Below are 16,259 nucleotides of genomic sequence, written 5' to 3'. Positions count from 1 at the left end.
TTCTTCTCCAATGAACTTGTGTCATTTTCCAGGATAGACCACATGCTGGTCCATAAACATATCTCTATAAAATCAAGAGGATAAAATTTGAACAGACTACATTCTCAGATCACAAGTCACTGAAATTAGAAGTGAATTACAAAGGGACACAGAAGAAAAACTTTAACACTTGGAAATTAAACAGCTCACTACTGAACAACTAGTGGGTCAGAGATGAAATCAAAGAGGAAATCAAAACATTCCTGAAAACAAATGACAATGAAGTCATAAATGATCAGAATTTATGGGACACAACAAGAGCAGTACTAAGAGGAAAATCTATAGCTTTGCAAACACATCAGAAAGGAAGTAGGAACCCATATAAAAAGCTTAATGATACAGGTTTTTTTCTTTTTTTTTGGGGGGGGGCATACCCAGTGATGCTCAGGGGGTTACTCCTGCCTATGCACTCAGAAATCACTCCTGGCTAGGGGAACCATATAGGATGTCGGGGATCGAAACAGGTCTTTCCTGGATCTGCTGTGTGCAAGGCAAATGCGCTACTGCTGCACTATCATCTGGATCCCTGACACAGCTTTTCAAATTAGAAAATGATCAACAAAAGGAACCAAAAATAGATAGGCAGAAGGAAATAACAAATCTTAGAGCAGAAATCAATAAAGTGGAAATAAAAAAAATCTGAAAGATCAACAAAAGCAAAAGTTGGTTCTTTGAAAATATAAACAAGATGAATAAACCACTAGCAAAACTCACAAAGAAATGGAATGAGAGAAATTTAATAAACCGGACTAGAAATGAAAAGGGGGAGATCACTATAGATACAACAAAAATTCAAAAAATCAGAGACTACTTTGAGAAACTCTATGCCACGAAACATGAGAACCTGGAATAAATGGATAAATTATTAAACTCATAATCTTCCATGATTAAACCAGGATGTTCTAGCATATATAAAAAGACATCACTACTGAGAAAATTAAAATGGTCATCAAAAGTCTTCCCAAAAACAAAAGTCCAGGACCCGATGGATTCACTAACGAATTCTTTCAAACCTTTCAAGAGGAACTACTACCAGTCCTTTTCAGGCTAGATCATGAAATTGAAGAATCAGAAAAACTCCCAAATAGTTTTTTATTAAGCTAACATCAATTTTATACCAACAACAGACAGAGATGCTGCTAAAAAAGAAAACTATAGACTAATATCCCTGATGAACACAGATGCAAAATAATCAACAAAATTCTGGCAAATAGGATCCAATGACTCATCAAGAAGGCACTACGACCAAGTAGGATTCATTCCAGTAATGCAAGGATGTTTTAACATACATAACTCAATTAACATAATACACCATAGCAACAAAAAGAATAATAAAAACCATATGATCATATCAATAGATTCAGAGAAAGCATTCGATAAGGTCCATCAAGATTGGAATAAAAGGAACTTTTCTCAATATAGTCAAGACCATGTAACACAAGCCAATGGAAAATATTATTCTCAATGGAGATAAACTAAAAGCCTTTCCTCTAAAATCTGGTACAAGACAAGGTTGTCCACTCTTATCAATCCTATTCAACATAGTGCTAGAAGTTCTGGCAAGAAAAAGATATTAAGGGAATACAGAAAGAAAAGGAAGAAATCAAGTTCTCACTGTTTGCAGATGACATGATACTATATTAGAAAATCCTAAAGACTCTACCAAAAAGCTTCTAAAAACAATAGATTCATATAGCAAAGTGGCAGGCTACAAAATTAACACACAAAAATCAATGGCCTTCTTGTACACTGATAATGATAAAAAAAGAAACTGACATTAAAAAATCCCATTCATATTAGTATCACACAAACTCAAATATCTTGGAGTCAACTTATAACTAAAGACATGAAGGACATATACAAAGAAAACTACAAGACCCTGATTCAAGAAATAAAAGAGACACAAGGAAATGGAGACACATACCCTGCTCATGGATTGGCAGGATTAATATCATTAAAATGACAGTACTCCCCAAAACATTGTACATATTTAATGCACTCCATCTAAGGATACCCATGACATTTTTCAAAGAAGTGGATCAAACACTCCTGAAATTCATTTGGAACAATAAACACCTGTAAATAGCTAGAGAAATACTTGGGAAAAGGAATATACGAGGCATCACTTTCCACAACTTTAAATTGTATTACTAAGCTATAGTCATTAAGCAGCATGGTATTGGAATAAAGACAGACCCTCAGAGCAGTGGGATAGACTTGAGTATTCAGAAAATGTTTTCCAGACATACAATCAATTAATTGTTTTTATAAAGGGACAAGAAACGCAAAATGGAGCAAGGAAAGCCTCTTCAACAAGTAGTGTTCAGACAACTGGTCAGCAACTTGCAAAAAAGTGAACTCAGACCTCCATCTAACACCATGAAGAAAGATCAAATAAAAATGGATTAAAGACCTTGACTGGATACCTAAAACTATAAGGTATATAGAACAACACGTAGTTAAGCACTCCATATCATTGAGACTAAAGGCATCTTCAAGGAGGAAACAGCCTCTCTAAACAAGTGGAAGCAGCGATAAACAGATGGGACTATATTAAGCTGAGAAGCATCTGCACTTCAAAGGAAATAGTGCCTAGGATACAAAAGCCACCCACACAATGGGAGAAACTATTCACCCAATACCCATCAGATAAGGGGCTAATATCAAAGATATACAAGGTACTGACAGAACTTAACAACAAGTAAACATCTAACCCCAGCAAAAAATGGGAGAAGAAATGAATAACCAATTTCTTAAAGAAGAAATACAAATTATATACAAATGGCCAAAAGGCACATGAAAAAAGCTCCACAACACTAATCAGGGAGATGCAAATCAAAAGAACAATAAAGTATCATCTCACACCACAGAAATTGGCACACATCACAAAGAACAAAAACAATTAAAGCTGGTGGGGATGTGGAGGGAAAGGAACTCTCATTCACTGCTGGTGGGAATGCTTTCTAGTCCAGCCTGTATGGAAAACAATATGGAGAGTCTTCAATTCTCATATAATCCAGCTATACCACTCCTAAGGATTTACCCTAGGAACACAAAAATACAATACAAAAATGCCTTTCTCACACCTATATTTAATAGCCAGACTCTGGAAACAATCAAGATGCCTTTTAACAAATAAATGGCTAAAGAAACTGTGGTATATATACACAATGGAATATTATGCAGAAGTCAGGAGAGATGAAGTAATGAAATTTTCCTATACATGAATGTACATGAAATCTATTATGCTGTATGAAATAAGTCAAAGGGAGAGTCATAGAATAGTCTCACTTATCTGTGGGTTTTAAGAAAAATAAATGAGTGCTCACTTCGGCAGCACATATACTAAAATTGAAACGATACAGAGAAGATTAGCATGGGCCCTGCGCAAGAATGACACGCAAATTCATGAAGCGTTCCATATAAAAAAAAAAGAAAAAGAAAATGAAATGACATTATTGTAATACTGCCCAGAGACAATAGAGATGAGGGCTGGAAGGACCAGCTCACAATATGAAGCTCACCACAAAGAGTGGTTAGTGCAGTTAGAGAAATAACTACACTGACAACTATCATAATAATGTTAGTGAGTGAGATAAGTAGAATGTCTGTCTAGAATACAGGCAAGGAGTGGAGGAGAGGAGGGAAATGCAGGGCATTCGTGATGGAAATGTTGCATTGGTGAAAGGGGGGGTGCTCTTTATATGACTGAAACCCAACTATAATCATATCTGTAATCAAGGTGCTTAAAGATATTATAAAATATTTCAAATTATGGATGTTGGAAGACTAAAGTAAACATTACATTTATATCTTTCAGCCACTGGATCCCAAGGGAAATTTCCAAGATTTCTGAAATCTGGGGTTGGCTGTATTTAGCCAGATAATATTTAAGAATTCTCCTTTAACAGTAATTATGGCTGATGTCCTTTCCCCTATGAAAAAAGGGCAGAATTTGTCCTCCCCACATTTGTTCTTTGCTTAAAAACTAGTTTCCAGAGGTCATACTCTGCCTAACAAAGGCTTCTACTGGGAGCACTGAGGCTCAACAAAAGAGAAGAGCAAAACCCAGGCCCCCCAAAAAAACACAGGGAAGGGTTACAAGGCAGGAGTGAGGGCTTTATCCAGTAAGGTTCCCACTATATATCTCATGTGCCATCTCCTTGGGTGTATTTTTAATAGTGTTCTGTTTCCTTGCCACTTTCGCTTCTGGGAAGCCTTCCCCACAGCCTATTTCACCCACCCATAGAAGTCCCAGGGTCCAGGCCACCTTACTAAGCATGCAGGCCCAATACACTCAATCAAACTGACCCTTCCTTCAATGTGACATCAAGAATCTGCAAGGACTTGAGACAAACCAAATAATACAAATGAGTATCTGGAACTGATATTCCTAGAGGGAAATAGAGGTAATTGAGGAAGCTGATTAGAGGCCTGAGTGCTACAACACTGGGTAGGCCTTGAATGTGGCTGACCCGGGTACAATCTCTGGTACCCCATATGATTCCTTGAACCTGCCAGGAGTAATCCTTAAGTGCAGAGCAGGAGTAAGCCCTGAATACCACCAAGTGTGGCCCCAAACTAATATTTTTAAAAAGGAAATTGATGAAAACTTGAAAAAAACTGTCCTAACTGGGTCAGAGTGATAGTACAGTGGGTAGGGCACTTGATTTGCGTGCAGCTAACCTTGGTTTGATCCCTGGCACTAGGTTTTATTTCAAGCACTTCGAGGAGTGACCTCTGAATGCAGAACCAGCAATAAACCTGAGCACTGCCAGGTATGACTCCCTCAAACTAATAAACAAAAAATAAAAATTATACAAAGTAATGATTGAGATATTTTATTTACTTATCTGTTACATTATTACTATTATTATTTTGCTTTGTGGGCCACACCTAGCAGTCCTGGCTCTGTGATCAGGGAATTACCCCTGGTGGTATTCAAGGGACTGGAGATGGTGCTTGGGATTCAACTAAGGCCAGCAATATCCAAGGCAAGCACCTGATCCACAGTATTATTTCCCTGCCACCCATTCAAGATATTTTAAAGGTGTCTACCTCGATGAAATGAAAATGCACTGCTTTTAAAAAGGAAGGGAAAATGAGAAAGTATTCTATTTAAAATACTGTCAAAAGAGGCTGCTGGAGGCTGAAGAGATAGATATTATAGTGGGTAGGACATTAGCCTTGCACAGGACCAATGGGTTTGATCACCCCAGCATCCCATATGGTCTCCCACCAAACCTGTCAGGAGTGATTCCTGTGTGCAGAGTAAGGTAGTGATCCCTCAGCACCAGGTGTGTCCTCCCCCCAAAAAAATAAAAAACAATAGTCTGAAGAAGACAGCTAAAAATCCAAGGAGTGCACGTACTGTTATCTTTTCCTCCTTTTCTTGAAAAGTTTTGATTTTGAAATTCTTTGTCTTCTTAATTTTTTCAGTTGTATCAGACATGCTCTGGCTATAATCACTCACTGGAATGACAAAGAGTTGAGGGCAAAAATGATTTCCAGTGTAAGTACCAATATTTCTTAAGAGATTAGAAAATTAATTTTACAGAAGTAGCTACAGAATTGTGCAGCAGGAAGGACCCCTAAAACTACTACTCCTCTCTACTCAGGACCAGAGGATGGTTGAACAGAAGACCACAAAAGGGTCAATAGTTTAAAGACCCTAAGGAGCTTGCCTTTGCATATATATATATATATATCCCCAAGCCCTGAGAAAGGCATCAAATGTCTCACCTTTGACTCTTGGAAGTCAGAGGAATAAAACTGCAAGCACAAAAGAATATCTGCTTGGGTTGACAAAAAATTTTTTGTTTTTTGTTGTTTTTGTTTTTTGTTTTTTTTGTTTTGTTTTGTTTAGTGGGGCCACACCTGGTGATGCTCAAGGGTTACTCCTGGCTATGTGCTCAGAAATCGTTCCTGGCTTGGAGGACCATATGAGATGCCCAGGGATTGAACCAGGGTCTGTCCGAGGTTAGAGCGTGCAAGGCAGCACTATTGCTCCGGCCCTGTGTTGGCAAAGTTTAAAGTAATTCTCAGCCAAGTCAGTACATCCCTGCCAAATGTTTGGAATCACCAGAAGGCTTAACTCACCCAGGCTGGATCTGCTGCCAAAGTGCCCATTACTCCCCTCAGTGACACTGCTCAGATACTGGTCGCTGAAATTAGCTGACTTGTTGAAGTAAAGATTCTAGCCAATGAGAAAATTAAAGGCCAATGAATGAAGAGGTAGAAAGACCCTGCTAAAGTTACTCCCCCTTTTTCTCAGAGGGCGCTCTGGATACAGTGAAACCTGAATCAGGGTATTCTTCCTGATACCTCCTGCAATACTTTTGTCCGTTTTGTCTTTGAGAGGTTCCTGGGGGTTAATCTTTCTTCTTGGTCACTTCATCATGGCCCCTCCTGTAATCATGGGATCAGGGCAACTCCCACATACCATGGGGCTGCTTTAGTCGTTGTATATCATTTAGAAGTAACTATGGCCTTCTGCTTAACACCTCTGTGTCTTGGAAGTGGGGTGGAATAGTAGTCATGCAAGGCAAATGCCCTAATTGCTATACTATCTCTCTGGCCCCAGCAATCCCAATTTAAAGCACTATTAGCACTTTGCTAGGCATTTAGTCAGTGCCTCCTACAGATGGGAGCCCCTCCTTTTCTTTATCTTCTTTACCCACCTTATCAGTTCATTATGATTTCATATTTCCTGACTTCTTGGCCAATGAAAATGAAGTTTCCATTATCAATTAATGCTTGTCAGACACTTCATGATGCTAACAATGCCCCAATCACTACATTAGAAAGCAAATCTTGTATAAATCTTGGTTTATATTAGTAAATAAACCAAATTACAGGCCAGCAAGCAATATTATCAGTATTTTCTCAAATCAGTTGTATCCCAGACCTGTCATGCCCTGAAATCTAAGAATAACAGAAACAGGGTGGGTAATAATTCTGTTCTTACTATTTTGCACACACCTCAAAGCTGACTTCTCTAAGGTGTAGTTCTATTACTTATCTAGTTTATGAAATTACTGGCCTGACCTTCAGATTGTACATAAACATTTTGGTAAACAGTAAGCCACAATTTTTTGATCAGTCAGTTCTCAAAGGGATAACGTCTGACAGTTTGACTCACCTTGTTTGAGACTTGAATATAATTCAGCCTGAGGCTAACTTCATAACCATCTTGATGGACAGTAGCAGAGATGAGCTTTTAAAAAAATTAGAGAGAATAACTGAGGCTGTGGGATTCACTGCATAAACAACAATTGAGGAAATTCTGAGTTATTAAGTTATAAATTTAATCAAACATTGAATAATGCAAAAGAAGGAATGAAAGAGAAACAACACCTAAAACTTGGTATAACATGACAAAAACATCAAAATGCTGGTCACACCTAATATTCTACTCATTATCAATTAAATAAATATTTAAAGAATATTAAATATTCTTAAAGTAAATAAAATTTAAATAAATTAAAATTAAATATTAAATGTTAAATATAAGTTAATTATTTAATATTTAAATAAATATTTAAATATTGAAGAGCAGAGACTGCCAAGCTGGCCAAGAAAGCAAGACTAACATTTATAGTCTGCACAAAAGATACACTTAAGTTCTACCAAACCATATGGCTAGGACTTCATCTGGGATAAGGTATCCTCGAAGTCCAAGATCACATGTATAGCTTTCTCTGAAAGGAATGGGAGGGATTTGGAACAAATCTGGGGTCACAGATGTTTTAAGAATCAGAGAGTAAATACGTATTTCAGGTTTGATGAGCTTTGTGAATTCTGACAATTCAATCCTGTCATTGCAGCATAAACAGCTAGATATGAATAAATGGTGGCCTATGTGATACTTGGGATTGAACCTAGGTTGGGCTTATGTTAGGCAAGTACCCTAACTGCTCTGCTAGCTTTTGGTCCCACATGATTACTATTGCTGTTTTATGGTTTAGAACTTAAACACTCACATTAGCCATCCTGACCATCAGGATTTTAGGTACCTAAAAACAGGAGATGTTAACATTATCTGTGTGCCAGGTCAGGTGTCTGAAGCAGGGCCTGTGCCAAGACTTCTAGTGACTGATGAAGGCAGGATGGAAAGGAAGTGTGGAAAGCAGGTAGAAAAGGGAAAAGAGGCAGGTAAAGTGCAGTTTCTGGCCAAGTCAGTGGCAGGAAGTCCATGCTGAACCCCTGGGATACTCCAGCATGGATGATCTATTCAGTGTTCACCCACCTTTCCCATCCTGGGTTCTGCAACCAAGGCCCGAAATTCAGGGTTGTTCTGAGCATAAGACCGGAGGTGAGCAGAGATGTGATCTAATTGTTTTCTCCAGTATCCTAAAGAAAAGGAAGACCTGTACACATAAATAATGCTTCTGAGACTAGAAACAAAAATGTTAATAACAAACATGTACTCTCAGAGACTCTTTTTCTTTCCCAAATTTTATGATGGCTATTCCTTAAGAACCTTAGTTATAAATAAATTCCATTTTGTTCCTAGCTTTTCATACATGACTTCTCATAGAATACTACAGTATCAATAAATATATTTTGATTATAACACCTGGGTGGTACTTCTTTCTTATATTAATCAAACAAGATATAACTTATTCATAAGCCCACCCATTTTATTTATTTATTTAGTTATTTGTTTATTTTGGGTTTTGAGCCACACCCAGTGGTGCTCAAAGGTTACTCCTGGCTCTGAGCTCAGAAATCACTTCTGTCAGGCTTGGGGAACCATATGGGATGCCAGGGATTGACCCGGATCGTCTGCATACATGGCAAATGCCCAACCTGCTTTGCTATTGTTCTGGCCCCAGCCCACCCATTTTAAATGCGTACTTTGAGTTTGGGACAGTTTATATAGCCCAATCAATATGTAGAACATTTTTGTGAGTGCAATATTTTCCTTTTTAGTCTGCACAGGGTTTAAGACACAATTGAGTTTGCTACCATTATTTAAAACTTGAAAGATATGACCCAAAAATTCCTAGAACAAAAATATATGCAGTAAAGTAGCAGGCTACAAAAATCAATGAACATAAATCTGTTATATTTCTTATATATAAATGATGTAGAAGAGGAAGAAAAATTTAAAACAATCCCAATTACAATTATGTCCAAAAGAATCTCAAATATCAATGAATCAACTGCAAAGAGAGTGAAAGAACTATTTAGTGAAAATTATAAATTACTTCTGAAAGAAAATAAAGGAGACACAGGAAATAGAACTAGCATCAGTTTGTGGACTAATAGCTAAAAATCAATGATTTGTATTTCTAAAAAGTGAAGCAATTAGTCTTCTTTCATTGCTTTTTATCACATCAAGCATAATTTTTTGTTTGTTTTTGTTAGGGGGCCACACCCAGCGATGCTTGGTTCTGCATTCAGAATTTACTTCTGGCAGGCTCAGGAGGCCATATGGATGCCGGGGGTTGAACTCAGCTTGGTCATGTGCAAGGCAAATGCCCTATCCGCTGTGCTACATCTCTGGCTCCCACATAAGGCATTGTTTTAAGAGTGAGGTCATGAAAGTATGAGATAATATGAGAAAAACCAGAGCAGGGCAACAAATTTTTCTCACATTTAAGCCAGATGTCTAGAAGAACAAGTTGAGTTTTATGATCCCCTGAAAGTTATTTACTTTTGTTTGTTTGCTTGCTTGTTTCAGTTTTGGGGCTATACCTAGAAGTGCTCAGGGCTTACTCCTGGTTTTGTGCTCAAGGATCTCTCCTGGTGGACTCAAAGGACAATATGGGTGCCAAGAATCAAACCTCACTCAGCTGCATGCAAAGAAAATGCCCTACCCACTGTAGTCTCTCTGGTCTCAGCTATTTCAATTTTAAAGACCCTCTGCTAGGCGCGGTCAGTGCCTCATATGATTGGAAATACATAAAGGCTCCAACCCTTCTCTCATTCTGTTACAACAAACACAGCATCGAGTGACTGCTGAATAAACTCTAGCTCATTAAACAATCATAATAGTACCTTAGTGTATCAAACATCACATCCACCTATCAAAATCATGCCCACCAGCCCCATAAGTGTATCATTACTATAGCAACCCATGAAAGTGGCCAAATATGTACATGACTGGAGAGTGGAAAACCATATGTGCTATTTGACTGTGATTATCAGTCAAAATATGCTAAGTTTAAGAAAAAGAAAGTTCAAAGACAGGATAATTCATGAAAAAGAGATATAGGAGAACTCAGTGAACATACAAATAAATATAAAGGAAACAGCAATAACATTTTCTTTCAGAGTAAGACTTTGCTCCCTCCTGAGAGCTTATCTTCCTCACCTCTTCCAGGACTGATAGCTGTGAGCAGAGGTTTATGGTCATTCATTTTCTTCTGCTGCTGTCTTTGAAAAGCCATTTCCATTTCCTTTTTGGCTAGTAGCTTGCCAGATGGGTAGAATAGGCCAGTGGTTTGGGTGCCTACATCTTTCTTACTTCCAGCATCAGATTTGGACAAAGGAACACTTAGGGATTGCCAGGCCAATTTAGGCTACATGAGTATAGCAGAAAAGATATAAACAACAACAACACATAATTTAATCATTTCTCCACTTTCCACACAGCAGTCAATTCTAAGAGGTAAAATGATCAGGCACGAATGACAGTATAGTGTATGCAATAGACTTGAGATTAATCTCCAGCATCCCATATGGTCCCCTGAGGCCACCTGGCATGATTCCTTGAGTGTAGAGCCAAAGTAACTCTAGATATGGCCTAACCTCTTCCCAAAAGGTAAAAGCATCTCCTTTACACTATACAAGGGGTTTCCACAGCACTTTGCATTCTTTTTTCTTCCTGTCTTCCCAACAACTTTAGATTGACTTTGAAGCCAGACTTATCTCTTTGACTATTGCCTACCTAAAATTCAGTAGATCAACTGGCATCCATTATCTGTTGCTTGAGGTCTAAGAGACATCTATATCCTCATCTCTACAGTCTGATGGAGTATAGACTTAACTATCCATCTACACTCAACTCAGTGGTCACAAGCATTTTTCTGAGACATCCTCTTCCTGCATCCATACCTGGGATCCCCCAAATACATTACCCTGAAACACTAAATAGATCACACACTGCACTCTAAAAGGATAAAACATTCATAATGTGGACAGCAGGTAGTATTTATTAGGACATATTTTCTGGCAGATGAAAGAAAATGTTTAATAAAATTAGTGTATTATTAGGAGAGATAGCATAATGGGTAAGGTGCTTTCCTTGTAGGTGGCCACTCCAAGTTTGGTCCTCAGCATCACATATCTTCCCCCAAGCAATGCCAAGAGTAATTTGAGTGTAGAGCCAGGAGTAACCCCTGAGCACTGCCAGGGTAGCCCCCAAACAAAAACTGACAAACAAAAATTAGGATATTATCAGTTTCTAAAAATTTTCAATTAGATATTTTAGGGGAATAGTATGTTTGCCTCATTTGCACGAAAGGCATCACATGAGTTATCAACAACCTCAAGATCTATATGGGTTAAGAAGGCCATGAACTTCCTAAGAAATAGTGCAAAGTTGGGCCGGAGAGATAGCATGGTGGTAGCATGTTTGCCTTGCATGCACAAGGACGGTGGTTCAAATCCCGGCATCCCATATGGTCCCCCGAGCCTGCCACAGGCGATTTCTGAGCACAGAGCCATGCGTAACCCATGAGCGCTGCTGGGTGTGACCCAAAGCCCAAACCCCCACCTCCAAATAGTGCAAAGTTGTTGAGTACACATGAATTATCTCTAATGAAATGTCTTCATAATGCTTAGATAAATTCTTAAAACGCTAACACAAAGCTTCTTATTAGGTAAGTCCTTCTGAAAAAAACATCATGAGATTTTTCCCCAAATTAGTTGTTATAATGACATAAACAATTTCATATACCTGATCTAAGTTCCCTAAAACATAACAGGAGTAAAATTCTTGGTATGAAACAAGTAAATCAAGTTTCAGAGAGAAAGTACAGTTTTAAGACTGTCTGGTATCTGGTAGACCCCATTTCAATCCCCTGAGCACCACTAAGTGTCACTCTTAAGCCCAGGACCAAAAATAGCCCCAGAGCACTGGCACAAAAAAAGAAACTCAGGCCAGAAGATAGTACAGTGGTATAGTACAGTGCCTTGCACACACTCAGGTTCGATCACTGGTGCCACATAGAGTCCCCTGAGCTCCAGCAGGTATGATTACTGAGCCAAATATAAACCCTAAACATCACAGGGTATGGTCCCCAAAAAAATCAAAAACAAAAGAAATCCAAGAAAAGAGAAGAATACACTCTATATTTTAAACCCCCTTCTTCCTAATAACAATTCCTATTGCCTTGCAGATGCAATTAGATCCCATTCTATTACAAATAAATATATGTTTAGTTTCTCTTTGCTGTTGTTGTTTTTGGGTCACACCCAGTGGCGCTCAGGGATTACTCCTGGCTCTGTGCTCATAAATCACTCCTGGCAGACACAGGGGGTACCATATGGGATGCCGGGATTCAAACCACTGCCTGTCCTGGATTTGCTGCTTGCAAGGCAAATGCCCTACCACTGTGCGATCTTTCTGGCCCACAAGTTTAGATTTTTGATTTCTGATGAAATCATTGAACTTTTTATTCCTTTATTGGGGAAATGAGATGAGACCACACTCGGAAGTGTTCAGGACTACTCCTAGCTCTGTGCTCAGGAAAACCCCAGCAGTGCTTGGGGCACTATATGTAGTGTCAAAGATGAAACCAGAGTTGGCTGCAAGGAAAGGCATAACTATAATTTATGGAATTGACTCAAATTTCATTGAAAATTGAAAAGTGCCATAGAAGTTATGGAAAGTTTGACACTTTTCTTCTAGGCTAATTCACAGGGGGAAGTTCCAAACTCAGTCACAACCTCCTCCCATTTCTTACTTTAGAGTATTTCTTACCTCAGTGAAAGGGCCGAGTTCTCCAGGATTTGGACTCAAACTGTGGTTCATGCTAAGTCTGGTCAGACACCTCACGTAAAAACCACAGGAGACACAGAACTGGGCAGATGGATGATTGCTGGCCCCACATTTAGGGCAAACAGAGTAGAAAGAAGGAATACCATACTAAGGAATAAAAATATTTCAGAATTTTAAATTAACATTACTATCATCATTTTTCTATATAAATTATTTTCATACACACAATCTCCAGCCACTAAAATAATACAAGCCTTTGCCTTTTAGATCTAGCAATTTTCTATCTTCTAGAAAATTTATCCTATTTTCAATGGGACAGAGTAATAGGACAGCAAGCAGGGTGCTAATCTTGCATACACATGACCCAGTTTTGATCCCCAGAATCCCATCTGGTCCCCTGAGCCATGCCACGAGTGAGCCTTCAGTGCAGAGCCAGTCCTGAGCACAGTGAGCATAGGCCCCCAAACGAAACAACAACAACAACAACGGAAAATTTATCCTATGGATGGATGGAAAAGGCATACAAAAAAGCATATTCAAGGCCATTAATGATTGTGATGTGAAAGGACATAACTAGAAACAACCTGAATGTTCATCATGGAATGCCCTAAGAATATATAGTACAAATAGACTGTGGGGTTTTGTTTGTTTGTTTGTTTTTGTTTGTTTGTTTTTGGGCTACACCCGGCGGTGCTCAAGGGTTACTCCTGGCTCTAAACTCAGAAATCGCTCCTGACAGGCTCGGAGGACCACATGGGATGAAGAGATTTGAATCACCTTTCTTCTTCATGCAAGGCAAATGCCCCACCTCCATGCTTTCTCTCTGGCCTTAGACTGTGAAAGATTATAAAGTTGCTAGAAGAAGGAGCTAATCAAAAAGACACATCACTAGGTAAGAAGACCTGGACTGCTACACATTTTGTTTCCAGTTTACTAAGGCATCAGATGGCTGAAAAGAAGACATCAGAAGCTGGGTGACAGAGACTGACTGGGTGACAGGGATGGGTTGAGAAGAAATACCAACTGCTCACTATAAACCATTTGCATTATTTGCATGCAACACTTTTTCATATGAAACAAACTTAAATAATTGTGCTTTATTAAAAAGGTAATCAAACAAACTATTCATAAAATGCATACAGAGATGGGAATTCCAAGGAGAGAAAAGGTTTAACCTGAAAGGAATGTAAATTTAAAGAGCAAGAGGATATTCTCATTTGGATATATTCTTTATCGTCCTTTCTTGTATTTTATATAAATAGTCACCTGTGAGGTAAATAGAAGCTTTTAAAATAGTTCAAATCTCAAAGAAGTCTGTGAAGTGTCCCCATGGCACTATAACAAAAATGGATTTAAATACAGAATCCTGAGTAGAAACCTTCTCAGAAAGTTCACTAAATAATTCAGTCATCTACCCTAGGAGCCTAAAAACATGCAGAAAACCTTTGTTTACTGCAGTGTTATTCACAATAGCCAGACTCTAGAAACACTCCAAGTACCTTAGAAAAAATAAACAGACAAAGAAACTGTGGTACATCTACACAATGAAAAACTACTCAGCTATCAGGAAAAATAAAATAATAAAATTTGCTTATACAAGCATGGATATGGAGATTATTATGCTGAGTAAAATGAATCAGCATAACATTCATTATGAATATGATTAATTTCATGATTTATGTGAATTATGAAGAGGGACAGACATAGAATGATTACACTCATTTTTGGAATATAAAAAGATAGTAATTATATAATATATAATACAATACAATATAATATAATATAATAATAGTATCTAGAGATAACAGACATGAGGATCAGGAGGACCAGTTCATGTTAGGAAGCTTGCCACTAAAAGCTGGGATGCACTTAGGGCAGAAAAGGGACCACTATGACAATGACAGTTGAAAATGTTCTCTGGACAAAAAGCAAGTGTTAAAAGGTGGTAAAGTGATAGGTATGACACTCTTTCAGTAATAATATTGCAAATCAGTGTCTAAAAAGAATAAAAAGAGAGCAAAAGAAAGCATGATAGTGAGTGAGAAAGTGAGAGTGAGCAAGTGAGAGAAAAAGAGAGAGGGGCTACTCAGAGGTAGCCTGTGAGAGGGTGGAGCAAAGCAGAGATAGCTCAGGCACCTAACGTAATACTGGAAAGAAAAATGGAGAGGCAAGCTGAAAACTGGCACCTCAGCTTTCAAGTCTTTTTGTAGGAATATCCCTACAAAATCTGATTGGGAGGTAAGAATTAAACAAGAAAAGATATTTAGAGACAGAACTTAGGCAGGTTGTACCTCAGCAATCTTTTGCAAGTCAACTCACAAGATTCAAAAGCAATAACAGTGCCATCAAAAAATGGGGCAAGAAAAAAAAACACAAATGGGGCAAGTAGTTGAACAGATACTTCTCCAAAAAAGACAGACAGGTGGTCAATAAGCATAGTAAAGAGGATTCATCATCAACAATTCTAAGATGCAAATAAAAATACCAATATGATATCATCTCACACCACTGAGAGTGGCCTGTATAAAAAAAGACTAGAAATAACCAGTAGGTACAGATGTGCTGAATAAAGGAACCTCATTCACTCATAGTGGGAATACAATTGGGTAAGCCCCAATGGAAAACCATATGAAGACTGCTCACAAAATTGAAAACATAACTACAATATCATATCTGATACAGTAACTCTACTCCTTGGCATCTATCATAAGAATATTAAAAAAACTAATTTGAAAAAAATACATACAAAAATATGAAGAAAAAAAAGACAGGACCAGAGAGATAGCACAGCAGCGTTTGCCTTGCAAGCAACGATCCAGAACCTAAGGTGGTTGGTTCGAATCCTGGCATCCCATATGGTCCCCCCGTGCCTGCCAGGAGCTAGTTCTGAGCAGATAGCCAGGAGTAACCCTTGAGCACTGCCGGGTGTGGCCCAAAAACCAAAAAGAAAGAAAAAAGATATGCATACCAATATTTCTTATAGTACTATTTATAATAGCCAAGACCTGGAAACAAGCCAAATGCCCAACAACAAATAAAAGGATAAAGAAATGTTATATACTTATATGTATGTATATATGTACATATGTATTATATGTTTATACAAACACATATATACACATATACAAAGGAATAGCTATGATAAAAGCATTAAATTTGTTGTTTTACTATAACTTGGATGGTGTTTAATTAAATTAAGTAAGTTGGGAGGAAAAAAGCAAATATTTGATGATACTGCTGATACCTGGAATATGAAGAAGCAAAGCAA

General features: G+C 38.1%; 2 protein-coding genes and 1 non-coding gene across 4 annotated transcripts in view; 1 reads left to right on the top strand and 2 right to left on the bottom strand.

Annotated features, from left to right (window-relative positions):
- SNX5 (sorting nexin 5) overlaps positions 1-16,259 on the bottom strand; it is a 1,173,556-nt gene that overhangs the window by 343,935 nt on the left and 813,362 nt on the right. The window lies entirely within an intron of this gene.
- The window catches only part of DZANK1 (double zinc ribbon and ankyrin repeat domains 1), a 79,917-nt gene that overhangs the window by 11,560 nt on the left and 52,098 nt on the right, over positions 1-16,259 (bottom strand). The window contains exons 11-16 of the mRNA XM_049774379.1: positions 12,974-13,138; positions 10,361-10,568; positions 8,288-8,391; positions 7,181-7,255; positions 6,139-6,235; positions 5,411-5,511 (exon numbers count right to left, since the gene is read on the bottom strand). Of these exons, the coding sequence (XP_049630336.1) occupies positions 5,411-5,511; positions 6,139-6,235; positions 7,181-7,255; positions 8,288-8,391; positions 10,361-10,568; positions 12,974-13,138 (750 nt within the window). The remainder of the gene's footprint in view (positions 1-5,410; positions 5,512-6,138; positions 6,236-7,180; positions 7,256-8,287; positions 8,392-10,360; positions 10,569-12,973; positions 13,139-16,259) is intronic.
- LOC126013088 (U6 spliceosomal RNA) lies at positions 3,361-3,467 on the top strand. Its single transcript, XR_007497421.1, has one exon. It is a non-coding gene; the product is annotated as a U6 spliceosomal RNA (small nuclear RNA).

The sequence above is a fragment of the Suncus etruscus genome, chromosome 6 (assembly GCF_024139225.1).
Source record: "Suncus etruscus isolate mSunEtr1 chromosome 6, mSunEtr1.pri.cur, whole genome shotgun sequence".
Taxonomy (NCBI): Eukaryota; Metazoa; Chordata; class Mammalia; order Eulipotyphla; family Soricidae; genus Suncus; species Suncus etruscus.
This window is presented reverse-complemented; position numbering and strand designations above follow the sequence as displayed.